We start from the raw sequence: 27315 nt of genomic DNA on the forward strand, positions 1-27315 counted from the left end.
CCTCTCCGGCCTATCACCCTCACCTTAACCTCTTTCCACCTATCGCATTCCCAACGCCCCTCCCCCAAGTCCCTCCTCTCTACCTTTTATCTTAGCCTGCTTGGCACACCTTCCTCATTCCTGAGGAAGGGCTAATGCCCGAAGCGTCGATTCTCCTGCTCCTTGGATGCTGCCTGACCTGCTGCGCTTTTCCAGCAACACATTTTTTAGCTCTGATCTCCAGCATCTGCAGTCCTCACTTTCTTCTGTTAGAGACAGAGTAGAGTAACTTCTATTTGTCATTTCTACCATATACAACTGATACAGTAAAAACAAGACAGAAGTTCCTCCAGAACCAAGGTGCTACATGGACAGCACAAACTAGTCGATCATACAAAGGGTGGCATAAAGTGCACAGAAGTGCAAAACTCACAAATGGCAGTGTAATAAGAGAATGATAATTAATAGACATTGTTCTTGCATTAATTCGAAGTCGTGCAAAGAATTTCAGATTAAAAAGAGTCCGATCAGACAGCATTAAGAAGCCTGACGGCTTGAGGGAAGAAACTATCGCACAGTCTGGCTGTGAGAGACCTAGTGCTCCAGTGTCTTCTGCCAGATGACTGGAGGGAGAAGAATTTGAGCGAGGGGTGTGTGGGGTCTTCCATAATTCTCTTAGCCTTTCAGACGCAGCGTGTGGTGTAAATCCAGAGACCCAGTTAATGTTCTGCAGGCCCAAGTTCAAATTCTGGCCGGTGGTGGGATTTGAATTCAGTAAAATCTGGAATTCAGTGAAACTAAATTAACCTGAAGCATTGTTGGGAAAAACCCATCTGGCTCACTAATGTCCTTTAGGGAAGGAACTGCCTGTTTCTGATCTAGCTTATATGTGACTCCTGACCATAATGTGGTTGACTCCAAACTGCCCTTTGGGCTATAAATCATCCTTCATCCTGTGAATTATTTTTAAAAAAGAAATCCAAGAATAAATCAAAAGAAAAAAATTCAGGACAGCTGTTTGGAAGCAAGCTGAGTAATTCATCACTGTATGAGCTGAGGGTATAGAAAAAGGAACAATCCTCTAATTATCAGGGCATTTGGACATTGCCCTGGGGAGATTGTTGGTTTCTAATGCGAAAAATAGCCTCCATCCCATACATATATATTTATCGAGGTAATGTGGCCAGTCTCTACAAGATAGTGACTGATACAACAACCAGAAAAGTTAGCTTCAAAAATGCTAAAGCTGTGGTATACCTCGGCAACAAAAAAATCTGCATTGACTACTCAGATGCCTTTCCCTTGTCTCTGGGTCTCTCAGCCAGATGGGTGATACTCTCCATCACTGTGGGATTTTCACTATCTCTTTATTTCCTCCTCCTTAAAACCCACACCTCTCCATCTCTCTAGCCTGTTTTGTGCAATCAGCAAATCACAAATTACAGTATCCCAATTGTAGAATGACCTGATGCACAATATGGAGTCATAGAGTTACACATCATAGACCCTTCAATCCAACCAGTCTATGCCAAACATAATCCCAAACTAAACTATTCCCATCTGCCTGTTCCTGACCCATATCCCTCCAACCTTTTCCTATCCACATACTTAACCAAATGTTTTTTAAACATTATAATTGTACCCACGTCAATGCTCTGATATTTTCAAAAGCCTTGTTGGTGTTCCCTGTTGAAAATTTCTCACTGAGTCACATAACACACTACAGGTCGTTCTTCTATAACGCATGTTTCGTCAATGTGAATTCGCTGTAAAGTAATTGACGAATTGGGGACATTGTTTCTAATGCGCAAACTTTTAAAATATGTGTTGGATATAATGCACTGTTTCAAAAGCGCAATTTTTCTATAATGTGGGGTTGTAAAAGAACACAACCATTGCATTTTAGAACTACTGTACAAGTGATGGCCATTCGGCCAATCAAGTTTGTGTGAGTTTTTGAAAGAGCTCTCCATTTAGTTCCACTTATATGCTCTTTCCTCATAGGCCTACATATTCTTTCCTTACAAATATATATCAACTTTCTTTGAAAAGATAATATTTAATATGTGTTTCCACCACCCTTGCAAACAGTACATAATTATAACTTAAGAAAATTTATTTTACATCTCTGGGTTCTCCTGTAGATTAGAAACCTGTGCCATTTCCCTATATTAACACTTGCATTGTGTTATAGGCAAGTGTTACAGCATCCGTGTATTAGCTGGAGAATGTTGTACCATATTTGGCTTCCTGGAATCGGAAAACTAAAACAGAAAAAAAGTCTGTGGAGTGGAAATGAAAGGCAAACTGTAAATGCTGGAAACACATGGCAGGGATCAGTGAATATCCATTTTTTCTTTAATTATTATCTGATATGCCTTTTTCCTTTCCTTCAGAGGCTATTGACTGTGAAGTGGACGACGAGGAAGAGGTAAGTCTATCAATGATTTTAACGAGTTTCTCAAAGTGCCAGCTTAAATTTGAAGGCCAAAGAATCTCCTTCTGTGCTGTAATGTTTTGTCATTTGCATGCCCAGCTATCTGGAACTAACATTCTATCAACTCCAGTCCTGCAATTTGAAACACTGAATTTCCTATATATGAGACCTTTGGGCATTAAGTTCCTTTCTGCATTTGACAGAAAGCAGCTATGGGACTGAAGATAAACCCACTACAGAAATGGCCTCAAAGTTGGAACTAAAAGGATGAAATAATTAGGACAAATATTGCCTTGAATTCCCTTGAGTTAGAGGGTAAGGAGGTGTTTCAAATGATCAGGGGATCAAATAGTCTAAATACAGAGTAATGATTTGCTCTGGTAGGTCACTTCAGGAAATGGGACCTAACTTGAAGAATGTAGACATTCAGAGGAGAGGTTAGGAAATGGAAGTCTAGAACTTCCCCCTAAAACTTTATTTGCTGGGAGTCAATTAGGGCTTTCAAGATGTGATTGATAAGTTATCGTTTGATAAGTATATAAAGGACGTGGAGCAAAGGTAGATGAGTTACAGATCAGTCATGATCTAATAGAATGTTGGAACAGGCTTGAGGGTTAAATGGTTTCCTCCTATTCCTATAAAGCTATATGATCCTCTCTCTAGATCAAGGACACAGGTCAATTGTATACCCCACTAGTACCCCACCTGAGACCAGTCTTACACATCAGAAATAGAAACTGGGATCTTGCTGATAAGAGTTGCTCAGATCACCCTAGGCTGCACCTGCCCAAAGATGCCAGAGGTGCTGCTAATTATTAACCTGGTGCAACCAGCAAGGTCTTCTTTTAAACAAGTAATGTTTCACAATGTTTTAACAAACCTCTACTCAGTGACTGATCTGTTTCTTTTATTTTTGCAGCAACAGCTCCAAGTTTTGTTTCCATCAATGACCTTAGAAGGTGAGAGTGGACTTCATTATTCATTTGTGGTTTTTAGCAGGGGAAATGGCAAAATGAATTACTTAGTATGAAATGAGGTTACTTCTTCTTAGGCATTTCTCAGAATCAGGAACTCATGTTCAATGGGTTTTCAGATGGTCAATAATTGCAATTCATGTTCTGCAGCCTCTGCCACAAGTGGGGGTCAGTGGGAGGTTCTTGCAAATTGAGTGGTTGAGTTACTGGCAGGTTTGTGCATGCTCTCCAACTGAGTTTGTCACTGGCCAGGGACTTTTATGGGCAGGGTTGGGGGGGTGGTGGAGAGATGTTGTTTGATCCCTTCAGTGATACTGTAAGGACTTCCCTAAAGTGTCTGAGTGGTTCTTCAGAGAGTCTCCTGCCAAATTTTGAGTGGAATAATTACTTCAGGAATCTGGATGTCAGATTTGGCTTGATCCTTGAAAATGATGACAATCACAGTTTATCCCCCAGTACACTCCTCCTTCCCAGATGAGGGAAATGAGGTCATGCAGTTATGCAAGGAATATATCTGTCATTTAATCCCTCTGTCAGCAGGGATTCCATTGTGTTTTCCTGGCAAACACTAAAGCCAGTGCCTGAACCAGTATTCTACTGCCCTTTATCTTGTCTTTCAGAACAATATTTTCATTTTATTTTTCCTGTCCTTTGATTTGTACCAGATAAGATCAGCCTACCACCATACCCAACACAGACCTGGTCGAAACAGGAACTTACAGTGCCTGATTCCTGCATGAATGGAAGACTTGCTAACCCGACACTCCCGCAAGGGGATCTTTCCCATGCAAATCTAGACCACAGTGAACTCTCTCAGCCCAACCTTACTCATGGAGGCCTCATTCAACCAAATGTTACTCCAATTGCTCAAGGAACTCTTAATCCACTCTCAACACAGCAAGTGGACCAGTTCCCCTCAATGACCACGTCTGAAATGTTTATCAACTCTCTGCCATGTAAGTTGCTATTTCTTCTTATTGGCTTCCTCCTGCATGATTTGAGAAATGTTGGCAGTTTGCATTCAGGAGATGACTTTATAAATTGGATGTTCAGAACATTTAGAATATAATTTTAACTTGTGCATTAGTGTTACATAGGCATTATACATTGACTATCTGTTATACATCTCATTTGTTATTCAGTTCTGTTGAAGGAAGTGGATCTAAATATCCAGAAGGTAAAAGAACTAGTGGTTCACACAGTCTAGATTAGAGTGGTGCTGGAAAAGCACAGCAGGTCAGGCAGCACCCGAGGAGCAGGAAAATCGACGTTTCAGAGAGAGGAGGGTGGAGTGGATAGGTGGAAAGAAAGATAGGCAGGTATGCTATTTCAGGACATGGTTGAAGAGCTTCATGGCAGAGGAGATGACCTGGGGGTTGCAGTGAGAGAGAGACTCACTGAGATTCTTGTAGAGATAGGAGGAAAACTTCTTCAAGGCAGGCATCCTTGCAAGAGGATTTGCAGTGGGGTTAAAATCAACTGGTAAAAACAAGGGCTGCAGATGCTGGAAACCAGAGTCTAGATTAGAGTTTTTACCTAGTTTTTACCTTTTTACCTAGTGGTTCACACAGTCCAACCTGTGTAGGGATAGAAATAAAAGATTATGCTGATAGGGTGGAAGGAGGTCTATGTGTAGCATAAATACTGCCTTAGGCCAGTTGAGCCAAATAGCCTGTCCCTGCACCATAAATTCGATCCTATTGTATTAGGCTTGAGATGAACTTCTTAAAGCTGTGTAGGAATGCAGAGTTTGTTTGTGTCACAGTTGAGCTTTATCCTGCCTTTGCTAAACATTTGTATAAGTAATTTGCTTGGAGGAATTAAAATTCTGGGGTATTTAGTCTCTCCTCCATCTTAAAGAAATGACCTAGTTTGTTTTATCATCTTGTCCAAAGTATTTTTATAGTGAAATCAGTGTTGTAATTAGATTAGATTAGATTACTTACAGTGTGGAAACAGGCCCTTCGGCCCAACAAGTCCACACCGCCCCGCCGAAGCGCAACCCACCAATACCCCTACATTTACACCTTACCTAACACTACGGGCAATTTAGCATGGCCAATTCACCTGACCTGCACATCTTTGGACTGTGGGAGGAAACCGGAGCACCCGAGGAAATCCACGCAGACACGGGGAGAACGTGCAAACTCCACACAGTCAGTCGCCTGAGGCGGGAATTGAACCCGTGTCTCTGGCGCTGTGAGGCAGCAGTGCTAACCACTGTGCCACCGTGCCGCCCATGTAGGAAATGTAGTAGTCAATTTGCACACAGCAGGTTCCCAGACATTGCAATGAGATAAATGGCTAGATAATCTGTTTCTTTGGGGATTTTGACTGACAGACACATTCTGATGTTTGTGCTTTGAAATAATGCCATGGAATCTCTTTATTTCTTAGCTGAAAGACAGCACCTCTAACTATGCAGCTTTCCCACAGAGCTATACTGGGAGTCTTAGCCTAGGTTTTATCCTCGTATCTGGAGTCAGACTTGAATCTACTCTGAGTTGGAGAACAGGAGTACTCCTGACAAAACCATGGATGACACTGCATAACATTTGGTTGCTGTAATTACTGTAGCATGGCCCTCATAAGCACCATCTGTGTCATCCTTTTTACATTTGGTGGGCGGCACGGTGGCACAGTGGTTAGCACTGCTGCCTCACAGCGCCGGAGCCCCGGGTTCAATTCCCGCCTCAGGCGACTGACTGTGTGGAGTTTGCACATTCTCCCCATGTCTGCGTGGGTTTCCTCCGGGTGCTCCGGTTTCCTCCCACAGTCCAAAGATGTGCAGGTCAGGTGAATTGGCTATGCTAAATTGCCCGCAGTGTTAGGTAAGGGGTAAATGTAGGGGTATGGGTGGGTTACGCTTCGGCAGGTCGGTGTGGACTTGTTGGGCCGAAGGGCCTGTTTCCACACTGTAATGTAATCTAGTCTAATCTAATCATACAATAGCAAACATAGCAAAGAAACAGGTCTTCTGTCTCAACTGCCTGTGTTTACGTTTCACCCATGACTCCTCCCATTCCTTTTTCCTTCCTGTGTTTGTCTAGTTTTTCTTTTAATTACATCTGTGTTATTTGTGTTAATTACTCTTCATGGTAATATGTTCAACATTTTTTTTACAATCTTGGGCAAAGATGGTTCTCCTGAATTGTCTATTAGATTTAGTAGTGACCACATGATATTTATGACCACTAAACTCTGCCATCTAGGTGGTAACATTTCTACAGCTACTTTATGAAACTATTCCCTTAAACTTAAAAAGTTCCATCAGTTAACTATCAGCCTTCTCTCAAGAAAGAGCCCCAGCCTGTACAATTTTTCCCAGATAGATCTGACCTCAGTTCTGGTGACATTAATGTTCTTTACGCCTTCTCCACTGCCTCTATATCCTTATAGAAACCAGAACTATTTACAATGCACCGAGTATGGTCTAACCAAGGTTCTGTCTCTTCCTATGGGGCAGTGACTGACCTGGATGTGAAGTTCCAATACCGGGGAAAACAGATGGGATCGTTGATCACTGTCAGCAACCCTCATGGCTGCCGTTTATACTATGGCGATCTAGGCCCTATCCCAGACCAAGTGGAGCTCTTTGGACCCATTACCCTGGAACAAGTCCGTTTCCCCAGTACGGATCAAGTCTCTCATGAGAAGCAGCGATATTACACCAATCACTTGCTGGATGTCATGGACCGGGGTCTCATCCTGGAGATCCATGGGCAGGATATTTACGCCATCCGTCTGTGCCAGTGTAAGGTGTACTGGTCTGGGCCCTGTGCTATTGGAGCAGCAGGACCCAATCCCCTTGAGAGGGAGAAGAAGATCAAACTCTTCAGTTTGGAGAACTTCCTCAGTGGTGAGTTGGCCGATTTCTTTTAACCTTTTTGTTTTGTTTTGTCTGTTTGAAGCAAGGTCAGGGATGTGAATTTGGGAATGGAATATTTCCCAGTTTGGGTGCTCATTAGGTAAAGCATTTCCAGCTCAGATATAATGTGATTAAATACAATGTAAAGGTAACTATAATTCATCCAAACAACTTGCTTTAGCTCCAGTTTCAAAAGAATGTTCTCGAACACAACAGGAAATACAGCACCTCGACAATATCTGGATATCTTGGATAGCTTTCCAGCAATGAAGTAGGTATTTTGAAGTGTAGTCACAATCGTACGGAAGAAAATGAAACCACCAAATTGATCACGGCAAGGTCACACAAACAGCAATATGACACTTGCAAGATAATAGTCTTTGGTGATTTTGGTGGTTGAGGGATAAGTATTGGCCAAACACTGGAGATTAGAGCCATGAGATGGATTTTTTACTTGCTTTTACTTTCACCTCAACGGATCAGCAGGTAAATTTAATACGTCATTGGAATGATGGCAATAACTTGCATTAATATAGTACCTTTAACATAGGAAAACATCACAGAAGAGAATTCCAGAGCTTTAAGATGAGACACCTGAATGCACATCCAGTAATGGTGGACCAAAGGAAATTGCAGATGCACAGAAACTAAAACTGATGGACAGTAGAAATCGAGGAGGGTTTTGGGGCTGGAAGAATTTACAGAGCCAGGATGTAATAATGCTGTGGAAAGATTTGAAAACTGACATAGGAATTTCAAAACTACATATGGGAGTGCCTGCAGATTTTGTGCTCAAGATTTTCGATTAGGACATGAACCCTTTACCTTGTGACTCAGAAATATATGGTCCATAAGGAACCAGCCATTGTGCTGAAACAACATATATCAATGACATTGATAATTTATCATAAATGATATTGTATGTGATTACAATAAAGATAAACAATGCTTCATTCTCCTCCTCCTCTTGAACTGTCTGCAGCCTTCAATATGGTTGGTCATAACATCCACTTCCAAATCTCTCCCCATTGTTGTCCACGGGGTGGGACTGTTCTCATCCAGATCCATTCTCATTTACTTAATCATAGCCAGTTTCTAGATTAGAGTGGTCCTGGAAAAGCACAGCAGTTCAAGCAGCATTCGAGGAGCTTGAACTGCTGTGCTTTTCCAGCACCACTCTAATCTAGAATCTGGTTTCCAGCATCTGCAGCCCTTGTTTTTTACCGAGTTAATCATAGCCAGTGTCACTTGCAATGGTTTATCTTCTTGTTCCTACATCTTTACCTCTGGAGTCTCCCAAGGATCTATCTTTCAATGAATCTGTGCACTCGCTGACCGACATTACCTTCTATTTAAGCAGCATCTGGAATTTAACGTTTTCATGGGGGGTTTTCTCTGTGACTCCTCCCTGGTCCTCTGGGATATCTATGAGAGTTTCTTAAGCATTCCAATTTTACTTGCTACAGGATTGCCAGCTGCAATTTCAACTTCCTAGTCCCTAGCTCTGGTATTTCCTCCCTGAACCTCTCTACCTCTTTTCTCCTTTCAGACAATCTCTTTAACCATGTTTGTGTCTCTCTACTACAATATCACCTTATCTGGTTCAATGTCAAATTCTGGTTTGAATGTCAAAGTGTCTTGAAGATATTTAGGGAGAGGATTCCAGAGCTTAAGGCCCAGACACCAACACTGGAACAATGTTGGAACAATTAAAATAGGAGATGCACAAGGGAAGAGAATTGGAGGAGCACAGCAATCTCTGAAGAATACTGTCTAGACGTTACAGAAGTGGGGAGGGATGAAGCCATGGGGATATTTGAAAACAAGATGAGAATTTTAAAGGGAGGATGCATATTTGTCTCCATTCACTATACTCCTTTCTTTCACAGAATTGATAATGTATCAGAAGGGACAGACTAGCGTTGCCCCACTTTACGAGATCCAGCTCTGCTTTGGTGAGGAATGGCCAGATGGCAAACCCAAGGAAAAAAAGTTGATCATGGTGCAGGTAACAGTCTTGGAATGGGCCAGAGTGGGTAGTTGGCTTCTCTGATCTGGTGACTGTATAAATTCTTTGGAGCTTGCTCACATGTCTGGGCCCATACATAGAAGGGCAGAGGACTGGATGGCTGCTGTCACCTTTGAATAGACACCATCCTGGGGAGGATCACACAGTGTGAACACTCTCTCATATGAGGAATACAACTGTCTGGACACCCTTTCCTGATGTCTAGATACACGTCTGTGAATGGATTCTCCTTCCCATGAGAGAAAAGGATCTTGTGCTAAATGTTTGTTATTTATAAAAGTGCTTGCGTTGCTGAGTTAGCCACGTTGGTTGTTGCCAAAAATGTGATTCCTACTATAAAAGGAAATCCTGGTCAAAAGCTGCCTTTTGGTGGTGAACTCCATAAGATGATAAAATAAAGGAGAAGTGGGCCATTCAGCCCCTCAATTCCATTCTACCATTTAATTAAATCATGGCTGAGCTGACAATCCTGACCTGCACTTCCCTACCCTGTTCCAATAGCCTCTGGTTCCTTAATGATTATAAAGTTGTCTCAGCCTTGGATGTACTCAATGTCCTAGCCTCAACAGCCCTCTGTAGTAAAGAATGTAGGGAATCTAATCTAATCTGATTCCACAGATTCAATTCTGAGAAAAAAAAATCCTTCTTATCTCTGTTTTAATTGAGTGACTACTTACTCTGGGTTTATGCCCTCTGGTCCTATGCCCTCTGGTCCTATACTCTCTCACAAAAGGAATAACTCCCTTACGGGAGTTCCTTCCTATGGGCATGTGGTTCTATTTACAACACGTGGACTGCAGTAATTCAAGAAAGCAGTTCACCAGGGGATAGGCAATAAATGTTGGCCCAGCTGCAATGCCCACATCCAACATGTGAATAAAATACTCTCCCCATCTACCCCATCACGCCTCCTCGAATGATATGGCATAGAAACAAACTCTTTGGTCCAACCAGTCCATGCCAAACATAATTCTAAATAAAACTAGTCCCACCTGCCTGCTCATGTCCCATACCCCTCCAAACCTTTCCTATTCATGTATCCATTCAAATGTCTTTTAAACATTGGAATTGTACCCATCTTGTATGTTTCAATTTTACCTCATAAAGTCAATCTTAATTTCATTCTTATGAACTCGTGTTTGTATGCTGAATCTACTCAATCTCTGCTCCGATGAAAATCCACTCCATAGCTTAAATCAACCTAATTGATCTTTCTCTGGGCTGCCTCCAATGCCAATATATCTTTCATTAGATAAGTGGACCAAAACCATTTACAGTATTCAAGCCGAGATCTGGCTAGTGCTTTTTATAATTTTAGCAAGACTTCCCCATTTTTATACTCCATTCCCTGTGGAATAAAGATTTAATGTGAGTAACAAAGTGCAATATGGCAACTTGACATTTAATCTTTTCCTTTTCATGATGGTTCAGGTGATTCCAGTTGTGGCAAGAATGATGTTCGAGATGTTTTCAGGGGAGTTGTCATTCGATAGTGGGAGTATCTGCCTGCAAATCTCAAACCCAGACCTTAAGGACAACGTGGTGTTTCAGTTTAAAGAACTTCATCGATTACTTCAGTCCCAGCAAGGCCAGGGACAGTGGCCAGTGCAGCCTGCCAATCTACAATGAGGTTGCAAAGTACCTAAGAAGAGGATGTATTCCAGAATGCTGCCAATGGTTCTTGGGCTGTCGTTCTAAATTTGCTGCTGACATGTTTTAAAACGAAAACTAGGAGTTGGAGCTCAGAGGTTTTTGGTCCTAAATGCTGGAACTCTAAGTGGGAGTGTATAGGGCAAACAAGCACCTCTTATTCCTTCATCATTGATTTATGCATTTGACTTTTTATTATTACCTTCTCTTTAAAGGATTAAGGGCCGCTTCATCTTGCTTCTATCAGATTGCAACACAATGGACGCCATAGCAACTATTCTGAGGCAACTCATTCTTAATCCTAATTGTAATAAAAAGCACCTGTCAATGATTTAGCACCTCTGATTTGGAAATCATGTCTCACTATGTTTACTTATTGCGATCTTTTAAAAGGTTTGAGGAGATTCCCTACTACCATGTTGCTACATTGGTTTGGATTAGAAAAGCTGCAGCAGTGGTAACAATAGAATCAGGAACCATCCATTTCTGTGTGTGTCCACCAGGGTACTTATCCCCCTCACTCTTCAGATTTTGAATTACATGCTTCTGCAGTATAAACTTTGCGTTTTTTTTTAAAAAAGCATTTTTATAACTTCCTTTCTGGATTGATTTGTTGGGAAATCTAGCACTTCAGGGTTATTTATGTCATTAAGGTGAATGTACATTAAATTGGAGCTGAAGAATTCAGTATGACCTCACCCCAGCCACCTGTTCTGCGGAGCAAAACTGAGTTAATGGGTAGTGTTAGTGGCATAACCTGACTAATGAAACTCACTTGCAGTTTCAACAGTCATGATGCTTCCAATCATGAGATGTGGCTGGAGAGAGCACTTTGGAGTTATATAACACCAGAGTACAGTACTGGTGAATAAAGGTCAGTCACTGAGTAACATTGGGTGACAGTACTGATGAGTACAAATCTGTTGTTGTATAACAGGTGAAGAATTGGTCAGTACAGGTCTATTACTCCATAGAACTGCACCAAATACTGTACTAGTTATCATTCTGTACAGATTTCACCATGTACAGTACAAATAGTTGCAGCTTCCTAATCCATGTTCCATTCTACAAATCTTTTCTACACCATTTCTTTTGACATCTTCATGAAATTTGGTGCCAAGAATGGAACACAATATTCCAGCTGAACAACCAGTGATTTTATACAGGTTTTTGCATAAATTCTATGCTTTTATATATGGAAGTTCAGGAATAATATGCACTTTAATAAAATCATAGCATTCCTATAGTGTGGAAGTATATCATTTGGCCTATTAAATCCACACCAGACCTACCCCATCTCTGTAGCCCTATATTTCCCATGGCTAATTCACACACCCTGGACACTATGGGCAATTGAGCATGGAAAATCCACCTAACCTGCACATCTTTGGAGGGCAGAAGGAAACTGGGGGACTGGAGGAAACCCGCACAGATGCAGGGAGAATATGCAAACTGCACACAGTCGCTCGAGAGTGAAATCAAATCAGGGTTCCTGGTGCTGTGAGGGAGCAATGCCAACCACTGAGCCACCATGCCATCCCCAATGCTTTTGAACTCTATCAGATCTCCTATTTGTTTTGCTGTCAAAGGAAAACAACCACATTTCTCTAGTCTCTTCACATAACTTCAGAAATCTCCATACTACAGTATCCCATGTATCTGTGGATTTCTGTTTTCACTGGCAGCTCCCTTTTTCATCAGAATAGCACAAAGGTATTCTCCCCCCTTCAGCCTGTTCCATCATTCAATTAGATCATGACTGAGACAGTTATGTTATACATTCCCCAAATAATGAAATCTAAACTGTTCATTTTCCCTCTAAACCTGGGACATACCTCTAGGTACATTGTTCCAGAAGGCAACATATTTGTAGTTGTCCTTCTTGTTACAATATCTAATTACTTAACTGTTTTCTGTTGTAATGTTGATTCAGAAGTTTTTTTTGCATTAGGGGAATTCTTAACTTCCTCTTTTTCTAAAATCACTGTTCTGCAACATCAGGTCTCTTTTCCTTCCTCTTTTCAGAGACTAGAGTCATAGTGTCACACAGCTACTATAAAAGAGAGAGAAAGAAATGAGGTTTTGTTCTGACCTGTATTGCTCTTCTGTGCGGAAGATTCTGGAGTAAAAATTGTAATTCAGGGTGAAACTGCAGTGTGACACATTCTAATCTAGTTACTCTTCAGCAGGCTTTGATACTGTGCAGAGTGTGACCCATAATACCAAGGGTTGAGCATTGTGCATAAACATATTCTCAAACATTTCCGCAGCTGACATGTGTTTGAACCATTGATGTCTAATTTTAGTGTGGAACGTTCAATACTTTACAACATGTGGAAACAGTTTTAAATTAACCCTTCCAATAGGGAATTTAAACTATTGGATTAGCTGATTTGTTCTCTGTTACTGCAGTAGTTGGGTCGATGGTACCTGAACAGAGTTGCATAATACTAATAGGAACTTTTGGGGTGGGTAGAATGACACGAAAGATTATCATCTTACAGATGGGCAATAGTGAACTTTCAAGATGCTAAATAAATATTGTCTGAACTTGATAAAATATTTAACCAGTCAGGGAGGAGGGCCTCAGCATTGCCTTAGGCATTGAATTAGACTTGTTTCCACAGCAACGGGCACCTCTTGTATTTCAGGTCTGATCAGTGATTAAAACTTTTGACAATGATCTTACAGACAAGGCAGGAATGTGACAGTCTAGTTGCCAACCAAATACTTGTACCCCATTTACTGATATATTGACCTATAAAAACAAGTGCTGTGTTATCATTTTTGATAATACATAATTATTGTAATGCTGTTGGGGGGGGGGGGGAGAAGAGGGAGGTCAGTCATCCCTTATTAACCCACAAGTTCATCCGTCCCAAAACAAGAGGTTTTACAGATACAGATTGAGTTTATGTAATTTCTGGTTATGATTCCAAATCACTTGCTGTCTGAAGTATTGTAAAAATGTAGAAATTTGACAGAAAAGACGCATGAGAATACCAATGAAAGGTTGCAATTGGGGAAAATAAAAGTCAAAATATTGTACTTATCACCTGCACATTATGAATGGATTGAGACAAATATACAATTAAAGACTGATAAGGGCTCTTACAGTGCAGTGGTAGTGTCCCTATCTGAATCGGGACGCCTGGGTTCAAGAACCCCCCTTGCTCTAAATGTGTCATATCTAAACAAGTTGTTTAGAAATATCTTATTAAAGATTTTCACAATTCGAGATTATAACCAGGAGCCTAAACAGCTGCTTCCATTTATTCATTTTTTAAATTGGTTTGCAGAGATACTAGGTAAGAAATCAGAAGGAGAGGAGAGTAGGAGGGTGAAAAGACAGGATTTGAGAGCGTATGAGTGGCAGGAAGAGTCATGGAACGAATCACAGCATCATGCTTCAAAAGCTGAGGGCACAATGGCGCAGTCGGGTAGAAACGGATATCCCATGCATTCATTTTTTAAAAAATATAAAGCCAATTACTACAGCCATGGGAGTCTGCACCCTGTGCCCTAATCCCATTTTTAAATTCACACCACAATTTTTAAGCCATCTCAGGTCATCTCGTAAAACAGGTTGATAGTCAAATGGCTGTTGGAAAGTCCCTGTAAGAAGTTTGATTTTTAAATTTGATGAACAGAACATGTCTCTAAAACCTACATGTAAAAAAAATCCTAAATTGTACACACATCCTAGTTTACCATTATAAGATTCAAAATAACCAGTTCTTTAGCATTTAGAATCATACAGCTTTGATTCTGAAAAAATAAAATATCAGTTCCAGAAAAAAAAAGGTTCTACAGAAACAATGATCTGCATGGTCAGAAGATCCCTGGTTACACTGCTGCATGAGTATAAGAGGTAATCTTCTGGATCATAGAATTCATAGACTCCCTACACTGAGGAAACAGGCCATTCGGCCCAACAAGTCCATACCAATTCTCTGAAGAGCATCCCACCCAGACTCTCCCACTCTTTCCCTATCCAGGTAACCGTGCATTTCCCACAGTTAATCCACCTAACCTACACATCCCTGGACACCATGGGCAATTTAGCATGGCTAAGCCACCCAACCTGCATATCTTTAGACCATAGGGGGAAACCCTCACAGATACTGAGAGAATGTGCAAACTCCACAGTGTGTCGCCCGAAGCTGGAATTGAACCTGGGTCCCTAGCATTGTGAGGGAGCAGAGGTAACCACTGAACCACCATGCCACTGTTAACAGATGATCAGGTCTGCCTGTCATTCCTCTAAAATTAACCATCCCTTACAGTGATGCATTTCAAGTGTTAAATGTAGTTATGAGCCTATTGACTTAGGAAGGTTACAGTCCTGGTCTTATGCAGCTAGACAAGCAGCAATGTATAACAACAGGTTCTTGGGAACATCGAGCTAAGGGCTTGATTCATTCAGCTCAGTCAGACGTGCAATTTTAAGAGGGCTCAGACCCTGACTTGAATATGACGGTCCCTGATATCAAATAGGTAGACCTCTACCTTCCACATAAAAGTCATTGCTTAAGATCCAAGAGAATGAACCTGAGTTTGAGCAAAGGACTCATATTTTGTAGAACTTAAACCCCATCAAGAAATGGCAGTGGAAAATAGGAAATTTTATAAATACAAATCAAGTCCACATTCCTGCAATCAGATCCCAAGTGCAGCCCTTAGTTTCTAAAGTTTCATTTGCCATTTTAATTCTCTATCCTCTGTTCCTACCCTATTTGAATTATGCTTGAAAAGGAATGTCACCTTTCAATCCAGCATTTTACAGCCTTTCAGACATTGAGTTCAATAATTTCAGATCATAATCATTATTCCTATTGTTTTTCTGGCATGTGCTGACAATGCTGCTTCTGACCTTAACTCCTGTGGGTTTTTCTGTTTCATTAGCACTTTGTTTTCCTTGCACCTCATACCTTTGTCATTTAAATCTTTCTTATCAGCATCTTTGATTGCTTAAATGCTGTTAAATTTGTAACACTTTCCAGTTCGGGGGTTACAGATGTGAAATAACTTATGTCTACAGAGATGCTGCCCTGTTAAGCATTTCCAGCATTTTGTGTTTCTTCTTAATCACATTTTTATTTACCTGCTGCACAAGAACTTTTCCTGCCAAACACAGACCACCCCGGTTTTCTCACTGCAGCTCAGATTCATTGTATCAGACTGTGCCTCTATGAGGAACTGGATTTGGATTATCCCTAATTCATCATCCACACAATCTTTACACCCTTGTGACACTTACTGCTCTTTACCTTTGGACCAGGAGGCCTGAGGTTCAAGTCTCACTTGCTCCAACGTGTGTAATAACATCTCTGAACAGGTTAATAAGAAAATGTTTACACATTCAAACATTACAACCAGCAGATAGATATCTTACCTCCCATCAATCTGAATTGGCTTGATTCAAAATCCCAGAGGTGAATTCACATTAATTGACTTTTTGCAACAACCAGAGAGAACCTCACAAAAGTTTCTCCCTTTCCAAAGGAGTCCAACTTTCTCTCAGGACTTACATTATTACAAAGTCAAGAAATGTCAATTATTTTAAACACACCAAACCTTAAGTTTATTTCACTTTTTTCATTTAAAAAGGCTTAACATTAACATTTCTGAAGAGTAAGCTTAATACTAACAATATTAAAAATCACCAAGTGAAATTCCTAAATCGTAATGAAGCGTCAAATGAATCACGTTTCTTATTTCAGGAAGGCCAATTCAGTGACTCATGAGCATATTCTGCAGTGCACTGCAGAAATAAATGAAGTGCTCTTTCAAAGAGTATCTGCTCATCACAGTCCGAAATGAGCTTTTTGCTTTCTCCCATAGGCTGCTACACACTAAGGGGAGGAGGATTTTTCAACTCTAATTCAACAAAGTGAAGAAACTGGCATAGCTTGCAATGAACCCTGGAGTTTGACATTGATGCTACAACAGCCAGGCCGAGTTAGGAGTTGCAAGGTCACATTAAAAAGCTTTTTAATATCTTTAGCTAGAGAATGGTGAGAATGTGGAACTTGCTCTCACATGGAATAATTTAGGCAAATAACAGATTCATTAAGGGGAAGGTAGGAAAGTACATAAGAGAAAAAGGAAGAGATGGACATGCTGATAGGTCGATTCATGTGAAGTAAAAATACCACCACAGCAGTTGAGTTGAATGGCGTTTTTCTTCATTATAAACTCTATGTGCTAGAATTTCACTATAAAACAGCCAAACACATTTACTATTGTTTATTTTTTTTTAATTGTTCTCGAGATGGTTACAACACCAGACGGAACAGCACTCGCGCACTCACTTCCCAATGAATTACCTTCTACCCGCCAACTCCCAGGACTCCCATCCTTCACACCCAGCTCAACAGTGCTGTCCATGTACGCTTATGTAAACAGCCACTGCCCACCCACCCCTTCACACTTTTTTTGTTTTTATTGACCTGCTACTTGGTCTCAGTCAATATCTTCACAACCAATGGAAACTCATCCACACCCTCCTCACGCAAGGTTGGGCTCAGATCCACAACTCCACATCCCAGAGATCCATGGCTCCATTTCTTTTATCAATGCTCTTCCTAATTTTTTTTTTTAAGTTGAGACACAGCTGAGGTTTCATAACCCCTTCTGTCATTTGTCCATTAATCATGAACACTAAATATGATTTTCATTTTAGAAATCATTAAGAAAGTCTCTTGTGCTATGCACAATAATCTTCCCAGCCCCATCCCACCCTCCCCTCCCTCCCAAAAAAAACAAACTCCTCCCTGAAGGAACTCTGGCTGATTTTAAAAGCTGGTTTATTCTAGATCCTCCTTTTACATACAAGCTGAGGCAACATAATTTTCACCACCTGTCATTTTGGCATGCTGTTGATCCTCTGCTGAAGCCATCTTGAAGCTGGGAGGGGGGCAAAAAATCCTGGACTATCCCATCTCTGCATGCCCTGATGCACAATGCCAGGCAGGCTGCACCTATGTGGCGTTATGCAGTAGGGAGTTTGGCACTTCTCTCCCAGTCTACAGACCTCTGCTTGTGATTTTTTGCCCCGTTTGCTCTCGCTGGGAACCGGCCATGGCATTTTGGGTTCATTTTGATTTGCATTTCCAGTCTTGTTTTTGAGACACAGTCCTCTGTGGAAATAAAAAACAATTTTAGAAAACCTTAGATAATTTCTGAAATTCTTTTCTATGTTGAATAGAAATGAATAAGTTGATTCTGAAAGTACATTTTCATGTATATTTCCAGTGAAACCCTGAATACCCCTGAACTCCAATGTTTCTTAAACCATCAAACCGCTTATCCAAGATACATCACTGGATGAAAAGAAATTTTCTCCAAACAAACACTGAAGTGATTGAAGTGAACTGTTTCCATTCTTGTTACATACCATGTTCCTATTACGAACAGCATCCTTCTCACTGAATTATGAGCAAAACCAGTCCTATTATGTCATTTTGACTACAAAATTACTGCAAAACCCTACTTTATGCCTTTATTACTTTTAAATTTGACTATTCCAAGCCCACTCCTGACCAACAATTTACCCTTCATAAACTTGAGATTATTCAAAACTGCTGCCTGTGTCCTTACTTGTATCAAGACCTGTTCCATGACCACATGTGTTTGCCGATTTACTACTTAATACCTAACTAACCAACCTCGCAATTTTAACATTCTTATCCTTTTGATATCCCTTACATACTAAGGGATATTTCATGGAGCTTACAAGGTCAGAAAATATGACTGTGGGGTGATTTAAATAGGCAAGATGGAAAATTTAAACTTCCTGATGACAGGTTGAGATGCAGAATAAAATTAGTGGGATGTAGAACTTCGCTGGCTATGGCAAATTGCTTCTTGTAACGCATTTGTAAACCATGAATACTCATTAGTAAAATCTTGTTAAAAATAATATCCTGCATTTAAGATAAAAGATGCAGGAGAATCTTGTGTCATGATCATTTGAAGGTCTGCTTTGTGCAACTGAACGCAAGGTTTCCTTCTTTTGATTCTAAGGCACAGAGAGGAAAGCAGAGGAATGCATGCTTGGATTAAGGCTGAGAACCATCAAGAGTCAGGGGTGAGGAGGATTTTTGAAGTGGGAAGGATCTGCTGTTGCAATGTAATTGGGGAGGGGCATTTTAGATAGCTGGAAAAAGAGTGGAGAGAGAGAAGACATGCATGTCCTCCTTGGATGCTGGCTGGCACAGTCCTTGTAAGAGCTTTGAGTTCTGGAATCAGAGGTTTGTAGCACAGAAAAAGGCTCTTTAGCTGATGGAGCCTACACTAATCAAAACAACCATTTAACTATTCTAATACCATTTTCCTGAACTTGGTCCATAGCCTTGTATGCCTTGGCACACTACATTCATCCGTAACATTTCAATTTCCTTACTGGAGATTGTTCTCGGACAATGTCCTTTTATTGGTATAAAAGAGGGAGATAAAAACAATGACTGCAGATGCTGGAAACCAGATTCTGGATCAGTGGTGCTGGAAGAGCACAGCAATTCAGGCAGCATCCGACGAGCAGCAAAATCGACGTTTCAGGCAAAAAGCCCTTCATCAGGAATAAAGAGGGAGAGCCAGCTGAGCTTGCAAGTTCATCCATGTCCCACAGAGTTACAAACACAATCCTGGACACTAACATGAACACACTGAACAACAGAAACAAAACCAGTGTAGCTTTCATAATAAAGGAAACGCCCCATACTCCCATGTAACCAAGGATTGTCAACTATGTGATGTGCTAATATATTTAACTATATGCCCGAAACGTCGATTCTCCTGTTCCCTGGATGCTGCCTGACCTGCTGCGCTTTTCCAGCAACACATTTCCAGCTCTGATCTCCAGCATCTGCAGACCTCACTTTCTCCTAATATATTTAACTCTCTGACTAAGTTTCACAGGTTAGGACAATACACAAAAATAAAGGTAAAGTCAATGTGAAATATTTACTGGCAAAATTTAATTTTGGAAAACATTTTTGGTTCCCATTGTTATGCTGATAGTGATGGTGATATTATTAAGTAGGAAAGTGACCACCAAGATGCAGAGGCTCCCTGTTTGGCCAGGAGATTCTAATAGGTTGTCTGTTGAGGCAGCATGGTCTACTGACAGCTATCGAAAGGATGTTATGAAACTCGAATTGGTTCAGAAAAGATTTACAAGGATGTTGCCACAGTTGGAGGATTTGAGCTATAGGGAGAGGCTGATTAGGCTGGGGCTGTTTTCCCTGAAGCATCAGAGGCTGAGGGGTGACCTTATAGAGGCTTATAAAATCATGAGGGGCATGGATAAGATAGACAAAGTCTTTTCCCTGGGGTGGGGGAGTCCAGAACTAGAGGGCATAGATTTAGGGTGAGACAGGAAAGATATAAAAGGGACCTAAGGGGCAGAGGATGGTGTGTGTGTGGAATGAGCTGCCAGAGGATGTGGTGGAGGCTGATACAATTACAATATTTAAAAACATCTGGATAAATATATAAATAGGAAAGGTTTAGAGGGATATGGGCTAAGTGCTGGCAAACGGGACTAGATTAGGTTGGGATATCTGGTCAGCATGGACGAGTTGGACTGAAGGGTCTGTTTCCATGCTATATATCTCTATGACTCCATGATAGGTTTCAAAGAAAACCTTGCCCTGTTGTTAAATTAGCCATGCTTTAGATGCACTCTGCTGGCACTTAGTGTGTGGGAAACAAAAAAATGAGAGAAAATAGAAGTAGCACAGAGTTCCAGTTACAGTGCTAAGATCGATATTCAGTTGACATAATCCTGGTCCTAATGCCCGATTTCCTCCAAACCTTGAGGCCAGAGTTAGCCACCATCATCTAGTTCTTGAGGATCCCAATCTTCCTAACTATTATTAACAGCAGTGCATGTAGATGTCAAGGATCTAAGCTCTGGAATTTCCACTGTCATTCTTTCCTTTTTTTAAGACCGGCTTTAAATCTACATCTTTGACCAAGAGTTTTTTTGGCCATTTACCTACTATTTCCTTATGTGGCTTATCAAATTTTACTTTATAATGCAATGTTCAATTACATGTGATATTTAATTTTCCTAAGAGCACTGACTGCAAGTTGATATCGAAATTTAATCAAAGCTGGGTGGGGCAATGGGTCAAGGATTGACAACTCATTGCTGTAACTGGAATCCCAATCCAGCTGGTCTGTTTAGTTTGTGTGTGATATTATCTTGAACAGTTTCAAATCATTTGCACAAAAGAGACTCCACAGCAATTGCATTTACAAATCCTGTAAACTCCTGTAAGAGGAAGAAGGGATCATCAGTGGTAAGGCAAGTTTCAAGAGCAAGATTTCTTCCAAAGCGAAGTCAAAATTAAGTGGGCCCCCTCCCACTGAGTGAACATTGAATCCTAGCTTGTTTCCTTTTGCACAATGGTGAGACTACAGAATGGGTGATAAGACACTATTGCTTACATTCAATTCTTTGAAATGGGACCACTACCTTTTTAAGCTTAGATGATCAGATCAGCCCTGATCTCATTGAATGGCTGAGCAGACTCGTTGGACTGAATGACCTACCACTGTTACTATGACTTATGCTCTAACAGGCTACATCTAGCTCAGTTGGCTGGACAGCTGGTTTGGAACAGTTTGCAAGTCAACAGTTTGGAATCAGTTTCCACATCGACTGAGTTTATCACAAAGGACTCTCCTTCTCAACCTTTCCCCGTGCTTGAGGCATGGTATTCCTTAAGTTAAATCACCACCAGAGGTCTCTCATGGGAGGCATGTCAGCAGTTGCCTCAGTGCCAGGGACCGATGTTAGTTTCCAACCTTGGCCAACTGTCTGTATAGAGTTTGTATGTTCTCACTGTGTCTGCTCTTCTGAAGGCCAATGCAGACTCAATGGGCTGAATGGCCTCTTTCTGCGCTGTAGGGATTCTATGAATCTATTTCTCAATTTTGCCTCTCACCAGAAGCGTAGTGACCCTCAGGTTAAACCATCACCAGAGGCCTGTCTGTAATGAAAGAACAGCCTTTTGATCTGGTAGACTATGGAACTTTACAAACAATCAAGTTAATGAAAAATTTACCCAGGAATACTTGATGTTGGAACATCATACAAACTCCATTCATTCTGACAGAGAACTCTTCCCTAGGTCTAATCTCAGTGAGTTTCAGAAGCACATGGAAGGCAGTTTGACAAAGTCCCTGAGCCACAGTTGAAGGCTGTAAGATGAGGAGACGTTGTGGCAAAGGTACCATAGAATAAAAGGCTAAGAAATTTCCCTCTGCGCATCAGTGAGACTGGAAGATTGAGTTATTGAATGTCAGGAGATGCTAACTTGGGTACTACTACTTATCTTGGATGTGATGAGTTCTTCAGAGGAAAGTTGCCAACGCTGCAATGCAATGAATCCATACTAGATGCGAGTGAGGACAGTATATAGTTCCTTCAACTGCTCAATGAAGGAGTGTGATAAAAGAGCAAGGGAAGGAGAGAGACACAGACTTTAAACTCTCCTTAAACAAGACAATGAATAAGGAGACATACATCAATAATTCCAACACACTGCTCAACTTAGAGTCAGAGACTGAACAACATGGAAGAGTTATTTTTTATAATGAGTCGGTGAAGTGAGGACCATTAGGTGAAGTGAGGAAGGAGCATATTAGAAACTTAGAACAAGACTGACCTCAAACAGAGATTGCTCAGAGACATGTTTTTTTTCTTGGTTCTTTTCATATGAGGGATTACAGAACAGTTCCTTTGGTCTGAATGGTCAATTCCAGGCTATCTACAGTTGCATTTTATGGAACTCCTGGACTGGAAAGCCCGGGTTCAAGTCCCACTTGCTTCAGAAGTGTGCAATAACATCTCTGAACATGCAGATTAGAAAAATAGTTCCAAAACAGTTCTTACCTGGGAGACTGATGCAAGTCATGGATTTGTGAACACAGCTATCGGAAGAGGCGTGTGAAATCTCTCAAAGCCCAGCAAACTTTCTTACATTCATCAGCACTACAAAAGGTTAAAAAGATGCATTGAAAATCAACAGAGCACTAACTTAACTTTGAATACGGAGTTAAATTAACATTGATCTATATAGATTATTAGCATATAGCAGTAGCTTAAATTAACAGAGCACTGTGTTAAAGTAACAGGGGATAATGGATCTCATTAACACTAATTTTCATAAAAACGAGCACACAGCCGTGGGTTATAGTAATGCTCCATTTATCCAGACTCACACAATCAATGTACACAATCATAAGGCTGGTTCTGCTATAAAGTGAAAAAGATTAAACATTAACTCTCTAACTTGCAAAGGAATTTATACAAAAAGTTCAAAGTTAACGATTCTATGACTGAAAGATCAGCTTATATACAGTAAAGGCAAATGTTAGGAACCATGACTCTTGACAGTTTCTTTTTCAGGCGAGTGAGCTTCTGCTGAGGTGACCTCAACTCTGCACAATTAGGATTAACTGCTCCTTCCAGACAAACCTCCTGCCCAAGGATATTGCTCTATTTATTTGATAAGATTGATCATTTTTTGTTTCATTTTGATTTTTTCCTAAGCTTTTGATTGCCCACTTCAAATACTTTTTCTTTTTTCTCACACTGTGAAACCTTGCTGCTCATGGTTACTCTCAAAGTGTGAGGGACAGTGGAACTTAAGGGAGACAGTCACCGCACATATCTAGTAGGGAGGGTCAGTGGATCACAATCAGGAGCCCTAGCTACCAGCAGCTTCTTGATCCAAAGACAGAATTCCATGGCTGCTTACTAATGTTAACATACTCAACTCTAAGAATCAAACTCTCACACTCCCTGATCAGTGGCTGAATGAGCTGGGCCAGCGAGTCCATCCAGCTCATCATCCAGAGAATCCTTTGGACAATTTAATATAAAAATGCAATTGCAAAACCCCACTGTACTGAAAAAGATATTTCCTCTACAAATGGAATGAAATTAAGGTTTTGTAAGTGAGCCAACTGTCCAAAAGATGGTGGTTTTCTTTGTTTAATTTGGCACATGGATAAAGTTCATAAAGTCATCAATCATGTTTTGACCAACTCAATGACAAATTTCAATGAGTGAAGTTAAAGTTAAAACTCAGACAGCTATCATTCATTAAAATGCACATCGATTGTCAATCAAGACCACAGGTTCAAGCTAAAGTCGGTCCAATTAGGATTGACATTTAATGTCTGAAATTATAGCATTGGCCATACTTTTGGGTGAGGTCATACTGGACTACAAAAAGTTCAATTATCTCTTTCCCAAGCAGGAGAATAAAACCACAGAAAAGTTACAGATAAAAGGTTATTCAGCCCAGTGCATCTGCATCACCTTAATAAACTAGCCACCCATTTACCCACTTAACAGAACCTGGTCCATAGCCTTGCATGTCACAGCACTTCTGGTGCAGATCCAGATTTCTTTCACATGATGAATGTTTCTACCTCAACAAATTGGTCTGCAAATTCCAGACATCCACTACTCTCTGGGTGAAAAAGGTCAATCTCACATTCCTCCTAATTCTTTCACCAAGAATTAAATCTGCACCATTCCACTAAGAAAAACAGGTCTTGCCTGTCCACTTTATCCCTCATTATTTTGTCCATCTCAAATAAGTCACCCATCAGCCTCTCTGTTCTAAGGGAATGAAACAACCCCAGCCTATCCAATCAATTATCGGTAACTTATTAGAATAAAGAGACAAAAGATAAACTAAACAAGTGTCACTACAATTGCTCCTCGGTCAGCTTGCGCGACAGATGAAGCCAGGTGTAATGCTGGATTCAAAAACCAATTATGCACGGAAACACAAACAACTGCTGACTCATCCACCATAACCATTTTTTTTCAACTATTAGCATCAGTAAAATTCAACCTTTTGATACAACTCTCTACTGTTCAGAGTTGAATAATATGAAAAACATTTTCAGAGCACGAATAACTCAGGAGGCGTGGTTTCAAAACAAGCCATTCCTGACTACAAAGTGCGATCATACGGACTAGGCAAACCATAAGGTATAATTCAAGTCAGGACTTGCTCAGTGTCAACACTTTACCATATGGAGAAACCTCATGATTGTTTGAAGGTGGAAGTCAGTCAGCCCTTATACAGGTCTGAGCATGTTGTTGATTGTTAATTCATTGAATGCTTTCTTCCTCTGTAACTGGCCTTATGTTAATTTGCCTTGTATTGATAGAAGAACACTGGGAAAATGTCATGTAATCAGTGAGTTGCAATCTCCGAGTGCAACATTATAATATTGTTCTAGACCTATTAAAAAGGCCTCAGTACAGTAATCTTACCAGTTCCAGAGCATGCTAGCTGTAAACGCTAGCTGTCATTTGAGGAAACCTTCCCTTCCCAATTGTCCAACACTAGCACCTTCCCAAACCATCAGGATACTGCTAGCTTTGCATGCCCACTGAGCAATTATGCTCACAATTACTCTCACCTGGTGACTTGCTTGTGGAAGTCAGTCAGCTGCTTGTGTGTTACTGTGATAGCACCCCCTGCTGTCTCTTTTGGTAATGACTTGAGTGAAACCTCCAACCATCGGCAAAAGGTCTAAAGGGGACAAGAACAAAAAAAATTCAAAGATTCATGGGATGTATGCTGAAAAGACACTAGTGTTGAAGGTGAGAATTGGGAAGGGATTAATACACATTCCCTGAATACACTGTCTAAGCTTCAACAAAATGAGATTTCCTGGTTTTGATAACATCGGATAGCCTTAAAACAGACAACAGTGCCTCACTATATCCATTTCTATATAAGATGAAGATGAAGGGTAATCAGATTTTTGATAAACGTTGTCACACATATTATGCTTACTTATTCACCTAAAACATGCATTAGACCTCCCACACATACTTTCTCTCAGATAGCAGGAGTGCAGTTTAACATAAGACATTGATTAACTTGGTAGAGTCTAGGTTACAGTACAAAGCACAGCACCAACATTACACCTGAATACACATGGACACTTGCAACTACTCCTGATTCAAGTATACAAGCATCTGTGTACATGGGCACATTGAAAGGGAGAACACCAGTCTAACCTTGGATTTAAATGTTAAATAGAAAGATCTCAAGGCACTACAAAATTGAAAATTTCACGCTAGTGAGTTGGTTCTGTTATAGAACACAATCTTCAGAGTTTCTGCTCCACGTATCGCAGATGAGTAAAACATTGCTCTCTGAATGTAATTACTGCACAAATGCTCAATTAAAGCATTTTTGGAAATCTGTGAAAATCTGCTTAGCCAGCTTTCATTCTAAATTCAGAGTATTTAATATTCAACACCACAGATATTTACAGACAGGAGGCCGCGATTTGGTCCCATCATGTTCTGCACCAAAGACCTGACTCCAATAATCTCATTCTCTAGCTCTTAGTCCATAGCCCTGGAGGCTACATTGATGCAAAAGAACACATAAATAACTCTTCAAAGTTACAAGAGCTTCTAACTCAATTACCCTTTCAAACTGAGTTCAAAACTCCCACCACTGCCTGGGTGAAGATGATCCTCAACTCCCCTCTAAGCCTTATACTGCTAGGCCTAAATCTATGGCCCATGCTTATTGACCCCTCTAGCAATGGAAAGAAGTTAGCTTCTCATCCACCCTACGTCCCTCAATTGTATACACAACTATCAGGTCCTCTCTCAATCTTTCCTCTTCCAAGAACCAGCCTATCCTTGTTTTCCTCATACTTTTGGTCCTCCAGCCCAGGCACCGTCCTGGTAAATCTTTCCATAATCTCTAGTTCAATCACATCAATCCTACAAAATGGTGACCAGTACTTGCAGCCTAACCAGCATTTTATACAGTTCTACACACCATCCCAGCTTTTGTACTCTATGCCCCTGCTAATAAAAGCTAGTGTTCCATCTGCCCTATTTTCCATAACTACCTGCCCTGCTACATTCAGGGATCTGTGGAGACACACATTAAGGTCCCTCTGACCTTCAGAACTTTCCAGCTTCTGACCATTCATACTGTCATCCTTTGCCTTGCTAGACTGCCTAAAGTGCATTACCTCACTTTTCTGGACTGAATTCCATATGCTATTGCTCTGCCCACCTGACTAACCCACTGATAGGCCCCTGGAGTCCACTGCTACATTTCTATTTACCTCCACAATTTTCATGTTACACGCAAATCTTTTAAACACATCCCCCTACATTTAAATGCAAATTATCATTAACGTACAACATAAAACAGCAAGATCTCCAGCACTGAGGCCTAGGAAGCTCCACTGAAAGTAGACATCCAGTAAAACGAATACTCCTCAGCCATCACTTCTTGTCTCTCTACTAATTTTGGATCTAAGGTGCCACTTTGCCTTGATTCATTGGGCTCTTATT

At 40.7% G+C, this 27315-nt stretch overlaps 2 protein-coding genes across 3 annotated transcripts in view; one reads left to right on the forward strand and one right to left on the reverse strand.

Moving 5' to 3' along the window:
• The window catches only part of LOC122561787 (interferon regulatory factor 6-like), a 48876-nt gene extending 36698 nt beyond the window's left edge, over positions 1 to 12178 (forward strand). For both annotated transcript variants that reach the window (XM_043713949.1, XM_043713947.1), the window contains 6 exons: positions 2376 to 2410; positions 3336 to 3375; positions 4056 to 4346; positions 6857 to 7249; positions 9148 to 9266; positions 10719 to 12178. In XM_043713949.1, coding sequence (XP_043569884.1) covers positions 2376 to 2410; positions 3336 to 3375; positions 4056 to 4346; positions 6857 to 7249; positions 9148 to 9266; positions 10719 to 10916 — 1076 coding nt within the window. In that variant the 3' untranslated portion in view covers positions 10917 to 12178. The remainder of the gene's footprint in view (positions 1 to 2375; positions 2411 to 3335; positions 3376 to 4055; positions 4347 to 6856; positions 7250 to 9147; positions 9267 to 10718) is intronic.
• A 5002-nt stretch (positions 12179 to 17180) lies between these two features.
• Positions 17181 to 27315, reverse strand: part of tnpo3 (transportin 3) — a 73047-nt gene continuing 62912 nt past the window's right edge. Inside the window, exons 21-23 of the mRNA XM_043713950.1 lie at positions 25401 to 25513; positions 22846 to 22944; positions 17181 to 18079 (exon numbers count right to left, since the gene is read on the reverse strand). Coding sequence (XP_043569885.1) covers positions 22884 to 22944; positions 25401 to 25513 — 174 coding nt within the window. The 3' untranslated portion in view covers positions 17181 to 18079; positions 22846 to 22883. The remainder of the gene's footprint in view (positions 18080 to 22845; positions 22945 to 25400; positions 25514 to 27315) is intronic.

Source organism: Chiloscyllium plagiosum, chromosome 23 (genome assembly GCF_004010195.1).
Source record: "Chiloscyllium plagiosum isolate BGI_BamShark_2017 chromosome 23, ASM401019v2, whole genome shotgun sequence".
Classification (NCBI taxonomy): Eukaryota; Metazoa; Chordata; class Chondrichthyes; order Orectolobiformes; family Hemiscylliidae; genus Chiloscyllium; species Chiloscyllium plagiosum.